Raw genomic sequence first — 27878 nt, 5'->3', positions numbered from 1 at the left:
ATGGTGCTGACTTGATGACTTTTGCATCACTATCAAAGTTAGTAAATACATGAGCACTAATTTGAAAATTTACCAATCAAAATACCAGCTAATCAGAACACATTATTGTACAAGAATGTCTGCAATCCATAATAAACAAAAGTACATATCATTTGATATGTAGTTAGAAAGTACGTTCTTACAATATTCAAAAGAGATAATTCAGAGGTTAAACAGAACATTTGAATACCAAAATAATAATATATAAAGCTATTTGTCGCGATAAAACAATATCTGAGGTTGAAAGTTTACAAAGGTGGATCTAATTATCGACAAAAATATGATTTATGACATTTTACATTTTAGTGTGCAATTCCAGTTAAAATGATGCAATTGATTCTATAAACCAGTTAACACATTAAACGGCGTCATCTGATTATTAATACTGATAAATTATTACAGGTTTGTATTTACTTTTATCGGTGTCACATTATTAACAAACTTGAATAGTGAAGCACAAAATTGCTCAAAACATATAGTAAATCTATACATATTTGTTAAATTACGCATTTTTTATTATCAATGAATATAATAGGGTTTTAAAATCAATGATTCTGAATATTTAAAAAACCTACTCATATTACAGAGGCACTAAAGATACACGTGGGAAAAAGTAGAAAATAGCTATTGAAATTGATTATAATAATAAAAAAATGATATTTCCTTTGTCTCCAGGCAGAGGAGTATGTTCAAATTGTTATATACTTTCCAACTGGTCCTGAATGGAACGTAACCCACTGGCAAAGTGATCGGGTACTTTTAAATATGCATACAAAAATACCAGACATATCTAGTTATGTATAGCAAGTAGAAAATAGATGTATGATTTGTGTAGACCAAGCAATCTCTTTTGAAAAAGCGACCCTTTGGTGGTTCGTGATCGAGTCAAAAAGGTCGGGTCGATTGTGATAGACCCAGGACTATTTCCAAAATATATTTTCGCCTTTCTCTCCACCACATCCCAGAAATTTTGAGCCAATATAGGTTTGAAATTCGCGCGGAGACAATAAAAACACAAACCAACCGCTAGCGGCGTCATGTACCGCTCCGGCCGGCCGGCAAACTCCTGTCCACCGCCCACAGGAGCCCGCCACCCTATGCCGTTTTTTTATTTGAAATGCGTGTTCATGAGATGTCGACGCCATTTCACTGCATTCCCAATATATGATCGCTATAGTTCCACTTGGCATTTGGGGCCATGTTAGGTATGGGCGATCTGTTTATAAACTTTCCTTAAAAGATCTTAGATGCAAAGGAGTGACCCTAATCACACTTCAATTAAACAAATTCATAACTCACGTAATCGAATCCGCAATGAGTTCAATAGAACAGGTATCCCGGCGTATTTATGACAAACACCTTTTCCCAAAAAGGTAAGTTCCCTGCTGGCTTGATTGATTTGATAAAAATACAGAGAGAGGCACGCGATGAAAACGTGATCAACAAACTGGTTTGTGTTATCTAATTTACATTTTCGTCGGACAATCTGTTTACGATTACGAGTATTTATTTAAAGTTTCTATTAAAAGACACCATTACCATTTTATTTAAAAATAGTTGAGCACGAATTATCAATACAGTAATAAAACTATTGTGTTAAATTAAATTTACGCTATGGAATAAAATCACACGATTTTCTGTAATTTTTAGTTAGTTTACCGTTTAATCGGTTTTGATTGAGAAAAGCGGAGGAGTCAATAAGGCATAAAGAAATTATTAATTAGGTACCTACTAACTGAAAATATAATAAGAATTAAATATTTTTGAATTTTAGAATGTTATGTATTCACAACAGAAATGTTACTGTTGCGTAAACAAAACCGAAATTATATTATCACTGCAAAATTGCTTTCATTGACGTCCCATAATCAATAATATTTAGTGATGAAAATATACTTATTCTGACAATAATCATAAGATTACAAATAATTCATATATTTTAGACAACGTTTATTTTTATATCATAGCGACTATTTAAACATTGTACATACAAAATATGATGTCATATATTTATATTTATATATATATCGTCACCTTAAAGCAATAGTGGGATATCTTGAAAAATGCTGTTCTGAGATAATAGGACTTTTAGGTTTGCGTGAGCTCTAGCAGCATCAAATTAACTAATCTTGCAGATTAATGATTTAGTATAAGAGAGGTAAATTATTTAACATCAACACAAAATTATAATAATAGAAAAATAATTAATTTTTTCATACTAATTTTGACAAAGTATACGTAAATCTGGAAATATCTCACTGTTGCGTGGAGTGTTTGGTAATCATCTCAAATTATCTCAGTGTAGCATAGTAATAATATTACGAGTTTCGATGGATAAATGAATTAATAATTGTTCCTCGGGAGATTTTTTCAATGTGTACGACTGTTTCAGGCTAATAATTGCTTTAAATAATTAATAATTGCTGAAAATAATTAATAATTGGTTAAAATAATTAATAATTCTTATTTCTGCATGTTTTTCCATGATGTTTATAATCATAAATACATTTTCAACAGTACACACCCACTCACTCAAAAATAACAGAAAACCTTTAGAATAAAAAGTATGTAATTTTTTTTACAGAAAACTTTAAGAACAAAAAAATAAAACAAATATGTGTTGATTCCCTGGAAACCTACAATGAACCTTCATCGTTATTTTCTTCTTGTACATCGCAGTCTGTATTAGCAGTTTTAATTAATTCAAAACAAATTATGAGGTTTTTTTGGTATAACACCACTTTGGCAAACAAATAAGAAATCACGATTTTTATTCGGTGGAATTGTAGGTGGAACTGTATAGTGTATAAGCTGGTCCTAGAATTATACTATTCTCATTCCGAACATTCTTTAGTCGCTCTCTCACATTAATGCTCTGATTAAATGGATCCTCGGTGTAGGTGCTTTTGTATTTGATAACTAACGATTCGTCTTTAGTGATCTGTAAAATCTTAACTTTATTCCAAATACATTTATTTTTGTCCATGTTTATTGAGAAATTTTTCCAGTCTTCTCACATACCTTCTTCCAGTCAATGAAGTCCGTTGTTTCCATTACTGTTAACTTATAACGAGGTTCATTCTTCTTGGAACACTTTATGATCATCGCTAACTCCGTTGGAATAAATATTAGGCCTTGTTTTAAAACCCTGACCTTTTCTCTGTCGATGCAATAATGAATGGAGTCTCCTTTGTTCTCTGAGTGCCCAACAATTAGGTATATATGGGTAATGATTTGAATATCAAGTGTTCATAGTGCATGCATGTACATAGAAAATAAATAAATTGTTTTTATCCTGTGCCACACAGTTATCAGAATAAAAGATCACTTCCCATTTCCCTTGGCAAAGGTCTTTTAAAAATGTGTACACGCAGGTAGATATTTCAACTGCGCATCTTTTAGCTACACCCTCATGCCGCATGTAACAATGGCCCTGTCGTGTTTGGTATTGTAAATACAGAAGTTATAACGTTCAACTTGCTCTTATAAAAAAATAGATATATTGCCATTTGGCAACGGTATAACAGCTTGAAAGTCATAAATAGCAACTACAGTATCATCAGTGGTCTTGGTAATGTTTTTATCTTTTTCTTGTCGAGATAGCTTTACATTCTGAATGTGTTCAGAATATTATTATTTTTTCTAATATCTCATTTGCAGTACTATAGTTGTATTATACACAAAATCCACAAAGGTTTTTTTTTGGTTAAAAAAAATATATATTGAATTTGGTATTGAATTGTATGTAGAGTGTGTAACATAGAGATTACATACCGAGACACACTTCTATTTGTACAAATTGTACATCTTTTGGATATTTGGAGATCCGAGATGATCCTGCACGATAATAGTGCGATTCCACTCTACTAAAACTGTTGATGTGATTCATAACACCATCAACTAAATCATCCTTTTGCAGGAAGCTGTCTGTTTTATTTTTTAATGCAGTGCTTATGGTATTATTGCTTATATCTAAGGTTGCCATAAAAACAATCTTACACATACGTATGTTATGTCCATCTCTCTCAAAATAATAACCACTATTAGCTAGCATTCATGGAATCATAAATATTAAAATATTTTAATCGATCAACTTCCAAAACAGATTCAGAACATTTGTATTTACAATTAGTACACAGTACAGGCTTAATTTGTTTTGCTCTGCGTATTTTTCCTGACTTTGCTACATACTCTAGACCAGTATTCACCTTCAGATTATTTATGTTTCTCTTCCAAGATCACCCAACTTGTTGAAAACTATAGAGCTACAATGAGACAATAATTTTATTTCAGTATTTTAAACGACCTTTTGAAAGCAACAGTGGGACAACATCAATATCTCAGTGTTGCTCTGAGTGACCCAACATTTCAATACTGAGATTTTACTTGTAACACTGGCAATTTTTTTTTTACAAAATATCCAAGTAATGCATCATGTAGAGCTCAAAATTTTACATCGAACTGCATACTTATCTCAAAAGTGTATTTTTCAAAGATATCCCACTATTGCTTTAAGGTGACGATATATTTTTTCGTTATGTGGGAGAAACGATTTTTTTTTCTTTTTTTGTGATATACATATATATATTTCACTAGTAATAAGATAAAAGATAATATTATTATGATATGATAAATATTTATTATTTTTCAATGTTCTCCCATAATAAGCAATTGCTTGTGTGTATGGGATGGGGTATTATTTGTTTAGTTTCTTAGATGTTTATTTTATTTTTAAAATTTTTGTTTTTCTTTTATTTATTTACTTTTTTATTTAGTTTAGGTTTTCAGCATATTTTTTTATTGTGTTTTGATTTCTTTGAAACTATCATTTAGTGATCTTATATTTTCTGGCAATTTATTGAAGAAATTTTTTCCTAAGTATTTGTAGTTTTGCTGACCCAAAGTTTTTTTACAGATCGGAATTGGTAACATGTATTTTTAATTATTATTTTTTGGTAAACTAATGTTTAAGACAAGATTTTTTATGCATAGCACAAAGGGTAACAATTATTTTACAAGCAATAATTATTCGCCTGAAACACTCATCCACATTGAAAAATCTCATGATAAAAGATACATGACGCCAACGGGACTCATATAAAATAAAGTTGGTTGTTTTCAGGTGAAAAAATGTAACAAGCAGTAATTGTTGAATGAAACACTAGTATATATTGAATTATTTCGCGGATAAGAGATAAGCCGCCATAGCTCAGTGGTCAGAGCTGTCGACCTGTCCCATTGGCGTCATGTATCTTTTATCAGGAGATTTTTCAATGTGGATGAGTGTTTCAGGCGAATAATTATTGCTTGTAAAATAATTGTTACATGTATTTTGCCTGAGATTTGCTGTGTTTTTGAATGGTACGTTATATGTATAGTAAGTTATATTGCTTAGTCCTCCTCACTTCTCACTAGGGTGACCTGTGCTGAGGCGGACTAAAGTTATTTATTTCTGTTTTATTAGTTTTCTATGTCATTTTTAATGTTTTGTTTAGAGTTTTTTCATTAATCTCTTTCAGCCAGATTTTCATTCTTGATTTTTAATAATTCAAATTTTCTTTTCGCTTCATATCAGATGCACGTATATAAACAAAACATAGGAGCAATTTATAAAATAAATTTTCTATTCGCTTCATATAAGGTGCACGTATATAAACAAAACATAGGAGCAATTTATAAAATAAATTTTCTATTCGCTTCATATAAGGTGCACATATATAAACAAAACATAGGAGCAATTTATAAAATAAATTTTCTATTCGCTTCATATAAGGCGCACGTATATAAACAAAACATAGGAGCAATTTATAAAATAAATTTTCTATTCGCTCCATATAAGGTGCACGTATATAAACAAAACATGGGAGCAATTTATAAAATAAATTTTGCATAGTGAAATAAAAAATGAATTTATATTTTTGATTACATTAAAATATTTTTTTTGGAAAAATCCCTTGCCTGAAGTTATCAATATTTACAGTTCGCTTACAACTTCCAAATTAGCTAAGGCCTTACTAATACACGTGTTTTAGATTTTACACAACTGATAAATAACCATTAATGTAGGGTAAATGGTGTTTTATTAGTAGTGTAAAATTAAAACACGTTTATTAGTAAGACGGTTAATATTTATACAGAGTTCTGGTTTAGTTTACCCGGTTTGATGAATCTTAGACAGCATAGTATAATTTATTTTCGGTTAGCGGTACGATGATGAAATCAAATCGTTTACTTTCATCGTTGTATTTTTTAAAAATATTTTACTGATTTTTGACAACACCCACGGAACCCAAAGATGCTTATTACATGACGAAATCGTAATCGCTACATCTTTGTATTAAATATAAACAGTTGAAAGTAGAAACACCGCGTACGTTTCTCGTTTGTTACCTATAAATATATCAAAACTTGGGCATGAATTCAAAACTCAAAATTCTTAAGCAATGACACTATCTAATTCCGTGGCACTAAATCCTTCTGACAAACACACAAAAAAAAGAAAACTTATTAGTTGAATAAATTATGAATTTGTTAAACGTCAGCATTTTCGTTTTATTTTTTAAAGTTAAATCTGGGACAATTCAGATTGTCGTTAGTACAAACCTCCTATTAGTTTTAATTGTCTTGGCGACTTAGTTTTAGGCAAAATTCTTACTGATAACAATAATAATTACTATAAACAAAGTGCGTTGAATAACAATTGTAATATTTAATCATTGAAGACGATATTAGCGATTTTCGAACGAATATTTGAAGCTGAAAAATCAGTAAAATATACAGCCGCATCATTCAATCATTAAATATTACAATTTCAGTTTTACTCATTGAAAGTAAATTGGCAGTTCAGGGGGTGCTTATAATGAAGAATAAATAAATAAAAATAATAATTAAAAAACAATCATTTGTTTCTAAAATAAAAATATACACCAGAGACATGCAGAAAAGTCAATAGATATCGCACATTAAAATAAAAAAAAACGGATATATTTATCCAAGACAGTAAGTACTTAGATTAAATTTAGTTCGGGGAGACTCTTGCGTTCATACATAAAAATAGCAGCCAATAAAAGTATGCGTTAAGAAAATGAAAATTTTGGGAGGCGGGTTTGGATATCGCAGCACCGGGAACCATTTATTGGATAACCAACGCCTCTGCCATAGGTCACCTCAAGTGGTACGATACGTTTGGTGATTTCGGATGAGGTGTGTCCAAGATGTGCCTGCCGATTAGCTGCGTGGCGTACCGTATCGAAAAGGGCTGGTTTGGGAAGACCCTTTGGCCTCTCCGACTGGTCCCTCGATTCCTACCCACCCCTCATATATTTTTCTTTCCCAGAACGTTCTCTCCTTCCTTTCTTTAAAAATGCCACCCAGCATCCACCTTCAATACATTTTTTTTTCCATTTTCTCGTGATTTTAAAATTCGCTAGTAACAAAAAATAATTAAACGTAATTTTGGTAGTTTTTAGTCAAAGTATGATACAGTGAAATACGACCGAAGGAAATAGGGTCGCCTTAGCTCAGTGGTAGCAGCGCCCCGCCAAGGCTAAGGTCCTGGGTTCAGTTCCGAATGCGACCGTTCCGAGATATCTTTCTGAATTTTCGGTTTAAAATTTTGATTTGAGAATCGCTAATATCGACTTCAGCGATTAAATATTACAATTTTAGGTTGTTAAAAAAAACATTTAATTGTTCTGTCTGCGATGAATTAAGTCATATAAATTCATTAAGTATATGCGTATTTTTTTTTTAAGTCTATAAATATATATATTGCTTTTGGAACTACAAGCAAAAATTTCCGTGAAAAACACTCGTGGATTATTAATAAAATGATACAGACTATTACTGACCTACTTTATTCCAAAATGAAAATCATCGTAATGCAAGTATAGATAGACATATGAAGATTAAGATAACAACCGGTACTTTAGAATAGAATTTTAACTTACAATCTACATCTTGATGTAAACCGTCACACGATAAGACTAATTAAACAATAGTAACTGTGCAGAATAAAAACAAACCACAGATGTTTGGTTAATCTGAAAATCACCCAAACATAAAATGACAATCAAAACAACACTAAGATAAGTAGGGCTCAATAATAATGAAAAAAAAGTTGATCTTTACCTTTTTCAAAAACATGGCCGGCCGCTGGTCGAGGGACACGTCCATTTTCATTTGTTTATATTTATCTTATTCTCTAAACAAATAAGTACCAGTATTTTATCACAAAAATGTGATAATGGCAAAAATTTACAATGTATAATTTTTTCGGTTCAAGAGTTATCAAACTGAAAAGTGTGTCACAATTTAATAGATCTGTTTGCAAAAATATCTCAACCAAAACTTTATCAAAGTTTTTTTTTTTAATTTATAGCAAAACGTTCAAAATTCCACTTTTAAAAGCCATAAAAAATAGTCTAAAGCTTATAAAAATATCCGAAATACACTAAAAACAACAAATTTCATTTTTATGACACAGTTTTTTTTCGGCAGATGGCAACTTTCTCAAAATCAGTCTATAAGTTTCAACACAACACTTTTGTTTATATTCTTATATTATGTCTGTTTAATGGTTTTCGAAATTTTACAGGTTTATCCGCTAGTTGTAACTTTTCTCGCGTGCGCTCGCAACGCCGTTCTCTTTTCAAATGCGACTAATGCGAGTGACAATTGGTCGTACTGCAGAGCTGTCAACCAGTGGACTGCTTGGGATAGAATAAGCGGTCGTGCCATTCTTATCGCTTTATATATGGGGATTAATTTACTCACAGACTATAAACTCAGTCAGCGAATTGATACAATTAAGGATTTCAATTATTTATTATCTGCCATTTGTGATGAAGAGTCCGCAAAGATCGCTTTTCAATCCAATTATCAATCCTAAAAGAAGTAACATAATTTATTTTTCCTCGTGGGTCGTTCTCAAAGATTTATTACTAATTAAAATTCTATTTTATTTTTTTAGCACTCAATAAAAGTTATAAAGCTGAAAATTTTGTCTGTGCCACTTTAAGCTTTCAAATAGTGAGCCCTGGTGTCATTAAATTCGCTCGGCTTTTTCTTTTTAGATTTTTTAGATTGATGTGGTTTCCATATTCAGCTATTCTTTAAAAATATCGCAAATGATTTCAGATTAATTTTGGGCTTGTTTATTTTGGAGCAGACCGGTTTCACTGTATTTGGACAGACAAATATAGAGTATTAACTTATTAAATATATCAAATTGGATTTATTATTTTATGCGTTAAAACAATATGTTTTAAACTTATCTTGGATTATAGATTTACCGGTAAAGATGCCGAATTCCACTGAGCGCTTGTAATTCGTTCACATATCAAATAAAATCGATCTGTCAAATAGCAAAATAATTTGTCGCATTAAATTGAATTTATTTCTACCCCTTCAGTTTATCTAGGGTAGAAACAATAATATATAAATGAATACTAGGGGCTTCAGATACCACAATGAAGCCGTAAGGATTTAAAACGTGGTTTATATATACACCGATGGTACAAAATTAAAACATTTTTCATTATTGATAAATGAACATAAATTTGATCTCTTATATAATACACACTCTTTACTATCGAAATTACTCCCATTAGTAGAACGCTTCGTGATAATATATCTTGTCCGAAAATTCTCATCTACATCGCATTTTGAGTTGATTTGTAGTATTATTTTTTTTTAATTTTATCTTTCGTTTTCTAGTAAATTGAGCCGGAATTTTTTTTAATCGTCGGCCTGGGAGTTAATATTAGTTTTGTTGAGACGACTGTAGTAATAGCATAGCTTTTGTTTGTGCAACATCATTTACAAAAACAAAGCCTATACCGTTAAATTTGCAGAGAGGATGGACCGTCAAATAACTCGGTGTTGGTGTGCCAAGATGAGTGTGTGCACTCATGTGATTCAATCAAGGAGTGTGTGCCAAGACCATCATCCATATATAGCCCATCATCTCTCAAAAATTAGTGGAATATGCTTTGTAAATGATTTTGCGCAAACAAAAGCTACTATTTTATTACTGTCGTCAAAAATGGGATTTTTCTATTAGGTTTTGGCAGTTTTCTATTATACACCACGTCCGGGGGTAAAGTGCACTAAGTTCGCGGGATGATTCTACATGTAGAAAATATGAATTACTTTTTAGAAAAGTTTTTGAGGTAGTTTTTGGTAAAAAAGTTGAATTGTTTGTATAGGAAAATAAATATTCTTCAATGGAAAAATATGTTGGTATGGGAAAAAGAATTGGAATTTCAATAAAAGTATTTTTTTTCTACCATCACTTGGAATCGCTCCCGAAGTTAGTGCACTTTACCCCCTGTACATGAGCGTCAATAGTAAACTTTTAGATACAAAGAGAAAGCTTGATGTTCACTGTTTCAAATCTGTTTATATATTTATATCTCAGACACATACATGGGACATTCATGAACCATGATTGTATCATAAAAATAGTTAATGAGTATTTGTGCACCTAGACATACGCGATTGCAGCATTCATATTAAATTACACAAACAAATCAAAAAACATATGTGTAAACATAAAATTATTTGAACAAAATTTACTGAAAAATACCTGTACCTACAATCTAAAACATGACATATTATGCCTGAGAAAAGGAGGTATAAAGAGTTTTAAGAGGACCTATCATTTGGTGACAGATATAGCACCATGTGGCCCGGGTGGTATTAATATGACGTCATGGTAAATAGAAGTATTTGATGTAATAGCTTTGTTTTTTTTTCTCTCTTTCTTCTTTTACTTACTGTGTTTTATATTTTATTTCGATTATTACGATTTTTGTTATTTCACTAGTAGCATGTCCACTTAGTGACGATTAAACCTTGATTTAAACTGTAAACATTTTTAATTTCATTCAAAATATCCATGCACATCCCAATGGCGATTTCATTAACGTTATAATTGTTAACACTCTGTAAATTTTTCGAACAATAAATAAATAACTTTTGCCTAAGGTGTACGTAATAATATTTTCTCTTTATACTGCTAGGAATTCAATTATAAAGATTTATATACAAGTACCAAATAATTATCTATACCTCGTAAATAAATAATTTTATCAATATTTCATATAAAAATCATTGTTTGAATCCAGAATTTTCCTGCTGATATAAAAAAACCCATTGTCTCAATTGAACACACAGATAACCTATGACATTCCATCCGCTGCGCCGTTCACAAGAAGACCAGAATAATTTAATGTCTGTTTTCCGAACTAGTAAACAGTGTCCACGTGCGAAATGAGTGACTGGTTAATCTCACAGATGGCGCCCCGTGACATCCACTCACCTGACCTCTGCGCAGATAACTGTGTTGTGGCTGTAATCTGAAATATTTATGTATTGTAGGAAACTGTGGGGTTAGAAAGACCTTCGATTGCTTTACGTAGTGTAGAGCGAGACTACAACAGACGAGCCTTCATACAGAGCGATATAACCCAGCCTCTTTCTGTACTAGGCCATCATCCAAGTTAGATATTAGTTCGCCATAATAGTTTTCTATAAATCGGAGTATTAATCCAAAAACTACAGACTTTAAACGTTGAAAAACTGTTCATAAACCAAGTTACCTGAAAAATACTAAATAACACTGGCGCAGCCGGAACGATTAAAATTACATGAAACCCTAGGTGTACTTCTAAAAGTACGAACTCGTGGAATAAAGAATTATCCCTACAGGAAAAAACAATAAATTTGAATTGGGATATATGGAGTTGAAAATCAGAAGTGGGACAAAGGGTGGTAAATGAATATATCCCTGAATGGCGTTTTTTTTTGTAAATTAAATTGGGCGGTTAAGATCCATGACTGCAAATCCTGAAGTCATATGGGTTTCAATCAATTTTATTTTAAAAATATATGTGATTTCACATAATATACATTGTAGAATATTGGAGTGTTGTTGGTTTAGGCATCGCTCTGGTCAAAGACCACTGTTCGAAATCAGATCGTTGTTCGAAGTAGCTTTATGCATGAATTTATGTTTACCGATCAGATCTGAGCAGCCAGCCTTCAAGCTTCCTCTACCAAAACTCCCTCCCTTTCCTGCTCCTTATAACATACCTTAATCGGGGATGCAATAGTCTCACTGGCATTTAGTCCGAACACTTGGGATTCCTGTGTGGCGTTCACATAAAAAAATATATTTGCATGAATTAACGAGAATGATATGGAACAACAGAAGTGAGAGAGAGAGAGAGAGAGAGAGAGAGAGAGAGAGAGAAAGAGAGTGATGTGAGACCAGTCGATTCATATAACCTCGATTTGTATTTGTCAAATTATTTAGTGGTTTATTTTTGGGGTATTATGCAATATTGCGCTACCTCCTTCTTTAGCCAATGTTTCGGACATCATTAAAGTATCCATCATCAGGGCATATGAGTGAATTTAAAATACATCTACCCTGATGATTGACATTGTAATGCTGTCTGAAACGTTGGCTAAAGAAGGAGGTAGAGCAGCACGGCATAGTACCTCAAAAATAAATCACTATTTCCTTTTGACCATAATCATACCAGTTTTTGCAATAACGCTTTTATTTTTGTTTCAAACATCAACAATACTGATAACTATAAAGATATTTGCATTCCTCATAAGTAAGCAGAGAAAAAAATGATTAACGGCCTCATTGTAAATAAGTATCGTTGTACGAGACAAGGTGAAAAGTGTGCGAACAATAATAATTTCTCAAATTCCAAAAATATTGATTCTATCAAAGAAAAAAAAAACAATATTAACTAGTAACAACCTTTTACTTTGACATGTAATAATAACTAATAAAGTTGGTAAGAATTATTTTCCACGGAAAATTTACATGACCTAGTATATCGTACAAGTAAAGGAGTTATCTAAGACTACCAGCAGTTCTAGTTGTTACATTTATAAATCAAAACAAAATGTAATTGCACCGCAGAGAAATGCAAAAGCTGTTTACTGTAAAATCATCTTATAGTAGAACTTGTCCAGTTCCTGAGCATTTTTGTCAAAGTTTGAACATGTTCATTTGTTATGCTTTCCATTCCGTTAATTTAAGTTTTATTTTTAAGCGTTTTAGTGAAGAAATTGTGGACTAACTACCATAAAGGTACCCCATACAATTCACCCCCCATACATACAAGCCCTGCTTATTTATGGGGGTACATCAAATACTTATATTATATTGTATTATGTAATTAATAACTGTACTATATTATGTAATGTAATTTTTGTATATTTTTTTACTAATAAAATATAAAAATAAAATGTACTTCTAATTGTCGAGGATACTAATGGAAGGTGAAATGTGGATTCTTCAGTAAGTATTTTCAATGAATAACAACTTACTAAATACAAAAAATTGTACTACAGAAATATAATAACAAATCCCTAAAAGGGTCGTTAAAAAATAAATAAATTTGGTAACGGAATGGAACTAACGGATTCGATACCAGAAATGAAAGAAGTGATTTCTTTCAATGTCGGTCGAAATAAAAACTATAATATACTTTCCAAAAATGCATTATATAAGTAATTTAACATACCACCAAATTAATCTTACACATCTTAAATTTTTAAAAAGGCGGTTATATTCAGACTCGCTGTAAAATTTTCAACAACTTTTTTAGTGCCAAAAGATAACCACAAGTACGCAACACCAGAATGTGTATCAGCCGGTTAATACTAGAACATCCTTTGGACAGAAGAGCTTTTGTTATAAATCTCCGTTGCTCTATAATGTGCTCAGTGAGTTTCGGAGAATTTGAACAATTCCTCAAATTTCAAAGATAATTTTCAAGTTCTGTGAAAGATTTTTTCAAGTTCTGTTATTATTTTAGTTCTTCCCTATAATGATATAATAACAAAACTTGAATAGGACTTTCACAGAAACCCGAATTTTAACGTTGAAATTTGATGAATTGTTCAAATTCTCAATTCTTAATTTATTCAAGAAAATGATTAGAATATATATATTAGGTAAGATGGATGATTTTGGATTACCCTTGTTGTCGCTTATGTCATTAATAAGTGTGGAGACCCTTTATTCGATATTATCTAATAACTTATTATTATATACCTTAAGATTATTATTTTTACATACTTAATTTTCTTATTGTTGCTTACTTAAAAATTATCTACTTATAAGTTATTATTTCTCAATTCACATGTTATTATCCACTTAATTTATGAACGTATTATTATTTACTTATAAATGTATTTTTCTTATTATATAATTTATTTACTTTTTATTACTTGCCTGTTAGTATTCACCTTTTTATTTTTTTTTTTTATTTTTTATATATACAATAATATTATTATTGGGTTTATAAAAACAGTTTATTTTTAAACAAGTTCTGCTGTGTAATAATAATATTATTGTATATATAAAAAATAAAAAAATAAAATGGAGTTCTACAAATTAAACTTAATAACAATAAATTCACCTTTTTAATTTTTTTTTGTTAATAATTATTCATACTATTCCTCTTGTCATTGTTAGAACGGTCACCCTATGGTTGTGGCTAACAGGCCAACACAGGTACTTTGTAATACTTGTTCATACTATCCCTTTTGTGATTATCAATATGGTCGCCCTAGGATTGTAGCTGAGAAGCCAACACAGGTACTTTGTAATACTATCCCTCTTGCGATTGTTAGTATGGTCACCTATGATTGTTGCTTATAAGCCAACACTGTTAATTTGTAATACTTATTTACTCAATAGAATGTTATTGTTACCAACTTTTACGTACTGCCCAGCTGTAATTTTGTTTGAATAACTGTCGTGTATATTTTTGTAATAATTTTTTATAGATCCCGAGGTTAGTGCACTTTACCCTGAACTATTCTTATATATATTTCTTACTCTTTTTCATATATACGTCCTTAAGTGTTTTTGTTTTACATACAAATCTACAGTTTTATTCCGAGATTTTGTACTCAGGAGATTTCCATAAACCACCCCACCCCTTATAGTATAATATAGCCTGGGCAATGCTGGGTACATCAGCTAGTTTTTAAGAATTTTATCTTTGCTTGAAATATTTTGTTCTTTACAGGTTATTTTAATGCTAGCTAAATAGCTTGTTTGTCATGTGTACAAATAGTAAAACATAATAGATTACTATAATGACCGATAAGGTCAGAAATCAATTAAATGCTGTTAAATGCAGACAACACTATTCTCGCGAAAAATCTCAGATACATATTCCAATACTCACTTGAACGTTTCATGATCCTAACGCATAATATTGTAAGACAGAAGGCGCATTTTTCTCATGTTATCTGTTAGTAATTAATTAGTATTTACGAGACACTTCACTTCTGGATTGTATCACGCTCGAACTAAGTGATGGCTAAAGGTAAATAAATACATTCATTACTGCGACCATCTATATCTACATATCAACATTCAGCTTTGAAATGCTATGCGTATAAAAATAATGCGATATTTATAATACCCACATAATGCGTAAAAATAAATTATTACATGCATAATTGAAAAACAATATTTTATAATCCGTAGCACAATTATTGCATTTTTAATCGAATTACCAAACAGTTAAAAATAATAATTTTAAAGCCTGATCGAATTTCGTCACAAGAATTTTCATTAAAAAATGTACATGTGTCATTAAAATCAACAAATTGGGAATAAAATCGCTGAAACATTAAGGATGGGTTGTTTCATGAAATTTGAAGAATTTTTCAAATTCTCTGAAACAACCCGTCCTAGGAGTTAAAATCTTCTTAAAAGTATATCCGTTTGCAACAATATTATTGCGCGATATTTATGATTTATCTTTGTAAAAATATATTAATGTAATATATAAATTAATGTTTTTTTGTATATTAATGCAAAACTAAATGCAAAGCAAAATTAATGTAACATATAAATAAATATTTTTTGTATACTCATATTAATTTAGCAAATGAATAATGTTTTTTTGTATATTAATGTAACATATAAATTAATGTTTTTTTGTATATTAATGCAAAACTACTGAACAATTTCGCTGAAAATTCTCAAGTTTGTTCTTATTAGTGTCAGGAGTGTTTAGATAGGTTCTATGGTAGAAGATATCGGGGACACCCGACACATTATCTCTGCACGAGAATGAGAACTGAGTCGAATTAGAATCGATAAAATGTAGTTCTTCTAAAGTAACAATGTGGTATATTTATATTGTAGTGAATTTCAGAAAAAGAAGGGGACACCAGAAGAAGACACAAATCAAATATTTATTTGTGGTAAAATCAGGCGTACGTGGTAATGGCAGAAAGAGGTGTAAGGAGAATGTATGGATGTGGAAGGGAATGATAGAAGATGTCGGGGACCCCCGGGGAAAGCATGGCATGATCAAGCGAAACAAATACCGTAAAAAACTTCACTCCATGCCTCTACGTTAGCAAGTATCAATTTGTCCCCAGAAAAATAAATTTCATGGGGGAGGGGGTGGCTAGAGAATTTCGGGACATGTTTAAAATTGATGTTTTGGAAGTAGCTTAATTGGCGACCAGTCGTCTTTTAGATTTTTTCGGCGCCGATTCTCGCTCTGATTAGCCTAAATGGCGATATATCGCCCTTGTTGGCAACACTGGAACTGACGTTTATACATTCCGAATGAAGAAAAACGAACGTTTGCGCTAGTCTAACGGAATTCCGAATACGGAAAACGAATTCGGAAATCGAATACGGAAAACGTATGTATGCGGCCAGCCTAAATTGTTCCATTAACATTAACAGCGAGTTTTATAAAGGGCAAAAACTTTATAATAACCTACCAAATGCCGTAAAGGAAGCCCCAAGCCTTAGCACTTTTCGTAGGACATGTGCTTTATAAATAAAAAATAAATTTTGATTGTTGAACATACTCACGAATATTATTTCAATCTTATATAATCTTATTTTGTGTATTTATCTTTTTCTCTTAAAATGTTATTTTTGTACATTGTATTTTCCTACTAGATGTATGAAAAAATTTGCGTACATCTAAATAAAAAGATTCAAAAACAAAACAAACAAACTTGGTATTTTACGTTTACCACAATTTCCTAAAAGTTGACAGATTAAGCTTTATGAAGCCAAATGTATCGTTGGTCGTGATTTGTCAAGGAAACGAAATAACGACAGTATTGACACGACCAGTAAGTCATCTTGCAGACTCAATAAGTAATAATAGATAAACAGTGTTCCTATTTATAAGTCAGGGTGCATTTATTTTGAACCCATAAATATTTACAATTATTACTGTTTGCAAAAGCTACTAATTAGAGCAATTATGGGAACAATTCCACGACCCGATGAGACGCAGACGACACGAGACTAAATCAGTAAATTGACAAATTGAACCTTCATTCCGATTAAACATTTAACTTTAGAGGAATTTATAATGTGAAGAGTCAATGAAAATGGAGTTCGAGTGTTTTGATTTCCTCCACGAGACGAAAGTTTTCCGGAATTATTGTAAACAAATTAAATTAACAAAAACATGTGATTTATACACAAATATATAAAGTTTCTCACAGCTAATTTCTTATCTCTTATCGTGATTATAATATTTATAATAGACTTATCTAAAGAGGGTTTTAAAATAGAAAATAAATTAGCTTCGGTTTTTAAAATCCTTATAAACGCGGTCATTGACTGATAACGATAAGTAATTGCAATGCATGTGTTTGAACGTTTAGAACCTTAAAAAATAACCTGTATCTGCTAGAACGTGTGGAAAATGTACGTTTCCATGACACTGTTAAAAGGTGAATGTTTATGTAGCGGTATGTTTGTTTTTACTATGTTTTCATGGTTTTTGAGTAATTTATTTAACTCCATGTTTTTTTTTAAAACCGTGTCAAAGTAGATATGGGTTTGAATGGGTTATTGAATATTTTATTTGCATGAGCTGCATGAGAGGAATCCAGAACTCAGGAAAGCAGTTCTTGAACTGCAATACAGGTTCACAATGTCTCTTTGTGTAATTATTATCTTGATCATACATATAAATACATATACAGTTTACCCACAAGAGTAAAGCTCACACACTTCGGGATGTGATTCTACATGGTGGTAGAAGTAAAAAAGATACGCAACTTTTTCGAAATTCCAAGTTTTAGTTTTCAGGTTAAAAAAAATTTAAATTGTTTGTTGGGAAAATAAATAAACTTCTATTGAAAAAAAAAATGTGTTAGAAAAAAAACAATGGAATTTAGAAAAAATTCATGAACAATCTCCCCTCGAGATTTGTGCACTTTACACCCGGAAACCCGTAGGTGTGTACTTATAATGTAATTTTAATTAATTTAAAAAACCGTATTAGGTTCCTACCTACATTGCCTACTGTAAAATTTATAAGAAAAGAATATTTACTAGAGTTATGTATGGATTTTTTTTTCAAAAACAGTGCTTTTTCACTTTTTCAAATTAAAATTATAAAAATGATTGTTTTTAATAAAATACAATGGATCATTACTTAGGACGGGTTGTGTTACAGAATTATAAAAATACATCAAACTTCAGCGTTAATTTTTAGTTTCTGAGAAAGTTCTATTTAAGTTCTGTAATTACATCATTGTGGACCAGTGACTTCACAGGACTTAAATATTATCAGAATTTGTAAAGAACTTTCACAGAACTTGAAAATTAACTTTGAAATTTGAAGAAATGTTCAAAATCTGTGTTCGTAGCTACCGTTGTATCATTATTTAAATCTACATAAATAAAAATACTTAATAAGATACTTGAGTCGGGCCATTCCAAGAGTCAGAATAATAGAAGAGTATGTATGAGACGATGTAAGAATGTGAATGAGGCAAGTAGTGTGTGCCAAGACCGAGTTGTTTGGCGGTCCGTCCTCCTTGCCTACCCCTGCGGAGAAACGGCGTGATGATTAGTTAGTTTTTGTTTTTTATAAACAAAAAGCAATATTCTGTTAAGCATTTTGGCCCCAAATCCAAAATGAAGTCTACTATGAAAAAGACCGCGCAGCCGTTCTTCTTACTCGAGGCCTCACTGCAATAATAATATTATGATTAATATAACGTAATTTAGGAAATGAAATAAAAAGAATTTGGCATTCTCAGACTATAAAAATATTACCATTCGTTATTTCGGCTACTGGCATTATACTTAGCTCTCTAATTAAAAATTTAGGCGTATTAGATCTATCAAAAAAATTATATATAAAGATGCAAAAGTCGGTCATTTTGAATACATGTAGGATCACAAATTTTTTTAAAAATATTTATGTTGAGGGATCAGTAGGATTTATAGGCCCTGTTAGAAGTTCTACCGAGCCGAACCCTCTGATATGAAAATATCTGGAGTCGGTGAATTATTTTCCCATTTGATCTCTGGTGAGTTGACGTGTTGTTCTTGTATTGTTTTGTATTTATTTTGCTTATATAATGCACTTACATAATGTTGATTGACTAGATGATCATTTGTGGAAAAGTGAGTGGAAGGATTAAGTTTTTCCCTTGGGGAAGATTTAACAACTAAATCGGAAGTTAAAAAAAAAAGAAGGTAATATTGTTTATGTTTAATGATGTACTCGCTAACGACCGACGGGAAACATAAATACAAATAAAACAAAATGTTCAAGAATCTTCACTATTTCACACAAACAGTTTTTCTTTAACACAATTAACTCTAAAAAACTGCTAGAAACCTTAGAAAAAATTGGAATAAGAGGAAATGTGTTAAATTTATTTAAAGATTATCTTAGAAATAGAAAAATATGTACCAAAATAAATAATACTTTTAGTAAAACAAAGAATGTATCTGCAGGAGTTCCACAAGGTTCCATATTGGGACCTACACTATATATAATTTATGTAACTATAATGAAAAAACTTTTCTCTTTTGTTAAACATTTTGTATTTGCAGATGATACGGCATTGGTCATATCACATAAAGATCTAAAAATTGCAATTGAACTCATGCAAATTGACTTTAATCAACTTTGTAAATGGTCACATGATGCAGGACTATTAATAAATGCTAAAAAAACCAAAGTTATGCATATAAGATCACCTAATGCCAGATTTCAATTCAATCCTAATATTATTTCTCATAGTTTTAATTGCATCCATAAAAATATCCCGACTAATTGTAAATGTGAAAGCTTAGAATTAGTTACAGAATATGTCTATCTTGGTGTTACAGTAGATTGCTTTTTCAAATGGGACAAACATATTAAAAAACCTGTAAAAGACTCAGATCAATTGCTGGCAGAATGTACACATTAAATTTTTTTCTATCAATTGAAACACTTAAAATAATTTATATGTCAATGGCAGAATCTATTATAAGATATGGATTAACCATATGGGGAAATACTAGTACAACCAATCTGAAACAAGTCCAAGTTGTACAAAACGCAATTGTAAAATTACTAGTCGTCCCTAATATTTTTAAACAGAGACATGATACACCGTTGCTGTTTCAGAGTGCCAAAATTTTACCTGTTAAGGCTATACTATGGCAAAAAATCATAATTCAGTATATATTTACCCCGCAGCATAAAGTAAAATTAGAACATAAATACAGTACTAGATTCACGCGCAATGACGGGTTAATAGTTCCGAAATTTAATAATAAATACGGACAGAGAACGTTTGAATACAACATACCGAAGATATTTAATTTATTACCTGACACTATAAAGCAATGTAAATCTATGAATAAGGTTAAATATATGGTGAAAAATTGGCTATCGGAAAAAAAATATTTATTTTAATATGTATGAAATATTGTATGAAAAAATTGTTAATTCTGTAGATATAAGATGTAAATTATAACTTTAAAAAATGTATTTGAAACTAACTTTAAGCACCTGTTGACAAGCCAATTCAATCGGCTTAGCAGGACTTGTTTTTTGATATTATGTATTAACTATTTATTCAATAAAAAAATAAAAAAATAAAAAAAAATCTGCTTTACAGTTATATTGTAGCGTGATTTTTTTCTGGATATATCTGGGTTTCATGCCTAACTGTAAGAGAGATGTTGGTGAGTTGTCATTGTCATTGACTCGAAAAATTTAAAAGAGAACACGTTCTGTTATTTTATTTGAATTCTAAATACAAAATCATCAAAAAATTCATAAAAATAGACTCGCAAAAATGTGCTTGAATTTGAGATATTTTTTACAAAATTTACCCCAATTACAATCCAGGGGAGGAATATTGGAAACATGATCGCAGGAAGCAATCAGAAGAAGAAACCGTTGAATTACGGATAATGGAAACATTTTTATTTTTATTTATAAAATAAATGATAAAACATTATAACATTTACTTATACTATATGATACATTAAATCACCATACTAAGCGACTGCCTGTTTCATGGTGACCAATGGAATATAGTTATGAGGTCCAGTGTGAACATATGAACGAAATATATAAACGTGTTGAAAATAGGAAGGATTACAGTAGAAAATTTATAACGGAAATAGAAAATATAAAATAAAAAAGAAAACAGAAAAACGAAAATAAAAAAGAAAAAGGCATGCTATCTTTAAATATAATATAATTACATGCTCGCAGGAAGCAGCTACAATCAGAAGAAGAGTAAGAGAAGTAAGTGAGATATTGCCTTGTTTCAGCTTCGCGTGACTGTTTTATTTTGTTATTATTAAAACTTTTGTAATTTCAATGTTTTATAAAAAATAATTATTTGTTTTCTGCGATGAACACAAAACGTACACATTACTATATTTATTAACTGCCACCTGAGTTTGAAGTCGATCCTTGATGCGATCTTCCAACAACCAACAAGTGGCTTTGGACCGGCCACTAAGCGAGAATACCACGACCCACAATAAACAATCCGCATGTCCCGATACAAATAATCCATTGAGACTTAAACTTATAAATACGCATGGACACGAATATACTCTGCATTCCCAGCTCTCCTCTCTCTCTCTCTCCGGACACTGCTGACACTCTGTGTCCGCGTGATAGGACTGGGAATATCTCATTCTAGGTACAGACACAGACTACAGACCATGGAATGATAAATAATAACAACCAAGGTTCTACGCTCCAACAGCTGCGAAAATATGCTTGAAAAATGTTAAATGTGTGTTTCTTGCTGTGAAGCCCTACAAGAATTATGTATTTGTATAATGATTTAATAAATATTACTGCGGACAGGTAAAATCCCTCAAGACCGTGTCATTTTGTATCGCTGTGTACCATGCAAGCGTTGTACGTATGACGTGTTTAAGGACATTTTAAAACTATTACACAAATAATAGAAGTAATACATGCTGACATAAATGCATGATTATAGAATGTATCAGAAGCATCTCCTACCCTTATCCTATATTTATCTTCCTATCCCAAGCCAACTTTAGCATGAGAAACTTTTTGGATTATATCTTTACCTTTTTTATGTACACATATATTTTTTTTGTACTACCAACTGCACCCAACTTCCTGGAGCCAGTGAAACTATGGCATTCCCAATAGGGGTATGTTGCGAGGCTGAAGGTAGTGGAGAGAGGAAGGAGATGTGGAAGAGGAAGATGGGGAGTACCTGGCTATTCAGATCTGGTCACCAAACAAAAGCTAAAGCCGTTTCAATTCTAAATGGTGGTCTTATACCAGGGCGATACTGAGAGAATCTTCCACTCTGGAATGTGCCGCAAGCATACCAAATATTATTTTAAATTAATAAATTATGAAATAACACAAATTCATCAAATTAAATTTTCTTGCTCACGCCGGGATTTTAATCCGCGACCTTCGGATTGCTAGTCGAGATATCTACCTTTTAGCATTATCGCTAAAATTATATTATTTCTTCCTATATAAAAACAGTTTGTTTCTTACGAATAAATAAACAAACAGCAGACACTATAATATTTTTCAATCCAAATCTCGACGTAGAACATCGTCGAGCGGTATACAAAATACCGTAGAAAAGTTACAATTTAAATATTAAAATGTAATACTGTTCTTGGAATTACGATAATTTCTCAAAAGGGCGTAGGTAATATTTTTACTGTAATTTAACATTTCTTCTTTTCCTCAGTCACTTTTCTGACCCTATTTTCTTAGATGATTATTTTCTCGAGAATAAACATAAATGATTATTCACGAGAAGTTAATAATGAAAAACATAATTAAATTTTTGTTTCCAATATTGAAAAAATTAAATATATTTCTTTTATAATATATGGCGGATTATGTATTGCACAATGCACAATGCACAATGCGCACAATATACATATATACAACCACGCCGGAATAAAAATAACATATTACATATTTGCAACAATTATTTTGTATAATTTAAGATTTTCACGGCCAAAAGTATTGTAGTGATTTGTTTTTATAACACAAAAATCACTATAACTAAATTATTATATACTAACTGACATGTACCCGGCATTGCCCGGCGACTGATAAATGGTTTGGTAAATTTTGAGGTAGTGAATTCAAGGCACCTAACAACAAATGAGACTGTCTCCGACTTTGTTTTTGTTGCACATCAATGACCTTTTGACATGTGCACCGATTCATTGTTACGCGGATGACAGTACAGTTCATGATAGCTTTTTGTTTGACAAGCCCCCAAAGGGCACACAAACTCCAACGGCTCGGAGGGCTTTGAAGCAGAGAATGGACGGTTATCTCGAGAGTATTTCCTCCTGGGGTAAAAATAATCTCGTCGAATTTAATGTTTCAAAGACCCAATCCTGTCTGATTACGTCTAAAAGGGATCTAAATGATAATCTAGTCTCCTTCAACGGAAGCAATCTTCCGAACAGGCCTTCCATTGATATGCTTGGTGTAACTATAAGTGACAGGCTCAGGTATGAGGGCTCCATCGAAGCCAGAGTAAAGCTGGGCGTACTGTACAGGGCCCGCAGATACTTTAATAGTACACAACTGCTGACCCTGTACAAATCGCAAGTGCGCCCTACTGTCGAATTTGGCAGCCATCTCTGGTCCGGAGCCCCTAAATACCTGAAAAAAACCCTTGACTCTGTGCAGAAACGGGCGGTCCGTTTGATAGATTCCCCAATCTTAACAAACGGACTGCAATCTTTAGAGCACAGGCGTCAGGTAGGTATGCTGTCCTTGTTCTATCGGTATTACAATGGAAGATGCTCTGAGGAACTAGCGTCATTGATCCCTTCGGCACCGGTGCGTAGTCGGGATACACGCCAAACGCGCGCCCAACATTTGTACACGGTTGACATTTGTCACATGAGAACGGGTCGCTTCTACGATTCGTTCTTGAGTTCAACAGCTCGGCTGTGGAACGAACTGCCGGCCTCTGTGTTTCCTCCCTCCTACAACATGGGACTCTTCAAGACCCATGTTCACTCCTTCCTCTCCACAAAAAGACCCTCCACACAGCATCCCCAAAGATGACATAGGCCCTGAGGGAAATTATTTTCTTCAAGGCCTCCTGTGTGGAGTTAATATAAAAAAAAAAAATTTAAAAAAAACTGGGTACATTTTTAAGGTGGAAATAATATTATTGTATTGTAATAAGTATTTGTTTTACTCGATCGTAGCATGTCTTCTTCGGGCTTCCCCCTCTTCAACTATTCACTTCTATTCACATGCATTCTCCTTACACCCCCTTTATCACTTACGTCTCATTTTACGACAAATAATTATTTGATGCATGTCTTCCTCGGGCATCCCTGACTTTTTCTACCATTCGTTTCATGTAGTATCACAAACGCTACGTTACTGTTAAAAAAACTACATTAAGTCGATTTTAATTCGACTACGTATCTCATTCCAGCGCAGAGATAATGCATTAAGTCTTTCTCGATCGTCCCCGACTTTTTCTACCATTTAACTACTCTACTAACTACTCTCTAAACACTTCTGACACTACTTACTAACTTTTAAATACTCAGACAAATCGGATGAATGGTATGTTGGAACGCGTACGAGACAAACAACGAAGCATTATATTTTTAATTTACATATATACTCGTATATAGATTAAGTTTTCACGGTGTGAAAGGTATTTTCAATTCGCAATTATTAGATATTGATTGTGTAATGATAGAGCTGATAATTTGACACAATGTAAGCAGTTGTAACATTCTAAATAGATAAGTTATCGTTCTAAATAGAATAATTTACTCCACAAAGTCCGCGGGAGGAAAGGAAAAGTGTGGAAAACGCAACACTCGGGGGACCCGTGATCTGTGGAACTCGTTGCGTGGACGCGTGAAGTTCTTACGTAGCTGGCGCTGAATTCTCGTAGTATTATTAGGCCACGGACAGATGATTGCCGCCATTGCCAGCCAACAAGAAACATCTTGAATAATTGTGACTCAAATGGCTAAGAATAGGGAATGTTTAGAGTTCCTACGTACCGAATTGGATTACAGATTACAGGGCTTTGTGTGTTGCATGCTGATTTATGTTTTGACGTAGGTATTTTATTGAGGAAACTAGAATAACTAAACAAAGTGTTATGAAATTATTTAGGTCATCTCGCTTTCAGTTTCGTATCAGACGTACAAGATGGGGCGTTTTTGTTGAGTGATTATAAATTATAAAATTTTGTTTTTTTTATTGTTTTGAAAAATTGCTATTACATCTATGTATTAAAGATATTTTTTGACACGGAGAGGACTAAAGTGACTAATTCAAAGGGTAGAAGCATCGAGTTAGGTATGCTTGTCACAAAAAATTTTGTATTGTAGGTATATAGTTAATTATACACATACTCGTAAAATTATATATAGTAAGAATATATAAAAAAAATAGTATCTACAAATCTACAGATGTTTTCAAGACCGATGAAATTTATTACAGTTTACCTTCAAAAGAAGATGAAGGTTACTGCTTTCAGGAGTTTGAGAAAAGAAAAACAACCCCCACCCTCTTTTCACACCCCTTAGCATATAATTAACTAGTAAATCCACATGGATTTGCTATCACCACACTTGCCTCAACTTGATTTTTTTTTTTTTTTTTATATTAACTCCACACAGGAGGCCCTGAAGAAAATAATTTCCCTCAGGGCCTATGTCATCTTTGGGGATGCTGTGTGGAGGGTCTTTTTGTGGAGAGGAAGGAGTGAACATGGGTCTTGAAGAGTCCCATGTTGTAGGAGGGAGGAAACACAGAAGCCGGCAGTTCGTTCCACAGCCGAGCTGTTGAACTTAAGAACGAATCGTAGAAGCGACCCGTTCTCATGTGACAAGTGTCAACTGTGTACAAATGTTGGGCGCGCGTTTGGCGTGTATCCCGACTACGCACCGGTGCCGAAGGGATCAATGACGCTAGTTCCTCAGAGCATCTTCCATTGTAATACCGATAGAACAAGGACATCATACCTACCTGACGCCTGTGCTCTAAAGATTGCTGTCCGTCTGTTAAGATTGGGGAATCTATCAAACGGACCGCCCGTTTTTGCACAGAGTCTAGGGTTTTTTTCAGGTATTTAGGGGCTCCGGACCAGAGATGGCTGCCAAATTCGACAGTAGGGCGCACTTGCCATTTGTACAGGGTCAGCAGTTGTGTATTATTAAAGTATCTGCGGGCCCTGTACAGTACGCCCAGCTACTGAGAGGCCAACTTTACTCTGGCTTCGATGGAGCCCCCGTACCTGAGCTGGTCACTTATAGTTATACCATGATTGATGGTATTTTGAACCTTAAAAAATGCTTCTAGCATACTGAAATAAGTTTTATTCGCTTGGCAAGAAAATAATGTATCTTATTATCATGTTTGTTGTTTCGTCACTAGAAAACATTGATGTTTTATCTTTTTTTTAAAAGCACGTCGCGAATTTCGTATTAAATGTCACAATTTCTAATTTTCAAAAGTCATAGTACTGTATATATTTACAGGAAAGTCTCGTTTAACTTATTATTACTGTAAATAACGACTATTTATATGGAAAATATAATTAAATTTCGCATTTCTTAATGTTATATTTTTAATAACATTAGAGAGAAAAAAAACATTTCTCTCGATAGCTGAAGTAGTTGTCCTGAGAAAACAAGGTAGGATAGTTATATAAATATATAATGAAAAAAATGAATTGGCTGGCTGTATGAAGCGACGTGTAATGCACGAGCGTCGTCCCGCCTTGCCAAGCAAGATTGAATTTTACCCCCTAAGCGCGCCATTAGATTTTTCACATCAAAATTGAATTATGCCATTTTTCTGAATAAATCGGAAGACAAGGGGTTTCCTATAGCGATGAATATAACCGAAAAAAAGGAAATGTTGTAATATTTTTAATGATAAACTAATGTTTATAAGACAAAGTTTTTTTTATGCTGGCACAACGGATAACAAATTATTAAAACCAATAATTATTCGCCTGAAATATCAATACAAATTGAAAATATTTCCCGAGTAAAAATAAAACACGGACGGTTAGTAATAATCCGACGTAGCTTAGTGGTTCAGATCACCTGACTGGCAATCAGAAGGCGCGGGTTCAATTCCCGACGGCGGCATTTATTTATACTTATGCGATATTTTTAATTTTTAGGATAATAATTATCACAGGCGAATAATTATTACTTATAAATAATTTGTTTGTTAATTAAAGTTTGTTTCAATCTCCACAACTTTTCAATACATATTGTTACCAAACATAGCATCAAAACTAATACCCAACCTTGTTTCAACATGAACCCAGCTCACTTAATTAAATATTGAATGGAGTTGGGTAGTTTACCAGTAAAGTTTACTACCGTGCAGTGTACTTATGCTGGCAAGTAGAAACGTTTTACTTCAGTGGGGTAGTAAATGTCAAAGGTCATTGCCCCGTAGCAGGGTTAAAGAAAGTGTAAACTTGCCAATCGGCATAACCACAATATTACA

General features: G+C 32.3%; 1 protein-coding gene across 3 annotated transcripts in view; it reads right to left on the bottom strand.

The window, feature by feature from the left end:
* LOC149422798 (glycogen-binding subunit 76A-like) overlaps positions 1 to 27878 on the bottom strand; it is a 170001-nt gene that overhangs the window by 30968 nt on the left and 111155 nt on the right. Inside the window, exon 1 of one of the 3 annotated variants that reach the window (XM_089633511.1) lies at positions 8170 to 8747. The exons of the other annotated variants lie outside the window; for them this stretch is intronic. Coding sequence (XP_089489637.1) covers positions 8170 to 8220 — 51 coding nt within the window. The 5' untranslated portion in view covers positions 8221 to 8747. Of the gene's footprint in view, positions 1 to 8169; positions 8748 to 27878 lie in introns of those variants that run through there. 3 annotated transcript variants of the gene reach the window in all.

Source organism: Hesperophylax consimilis, chromosome 7 (assembly GCF_061612785.1).
Source record: "Hesperophylax consimilis isolate HC1 chromosome 7, BYU_Hcon_1.0, whole genome shotgun sequence".
In the NCBI taxonomy this organism is placed as follows: Eukaryota; Metazoa; Arthropoda; class Insecta; order Trichoptera; family Limnephilidae; genus Hesperophylax; species Hesperophylax consimilis.
The sequence above is the reverse complement of the archived record's forward strand: the minus strand, read 5'-3'. Positions and strand labels throughout refer to the sequence as shown.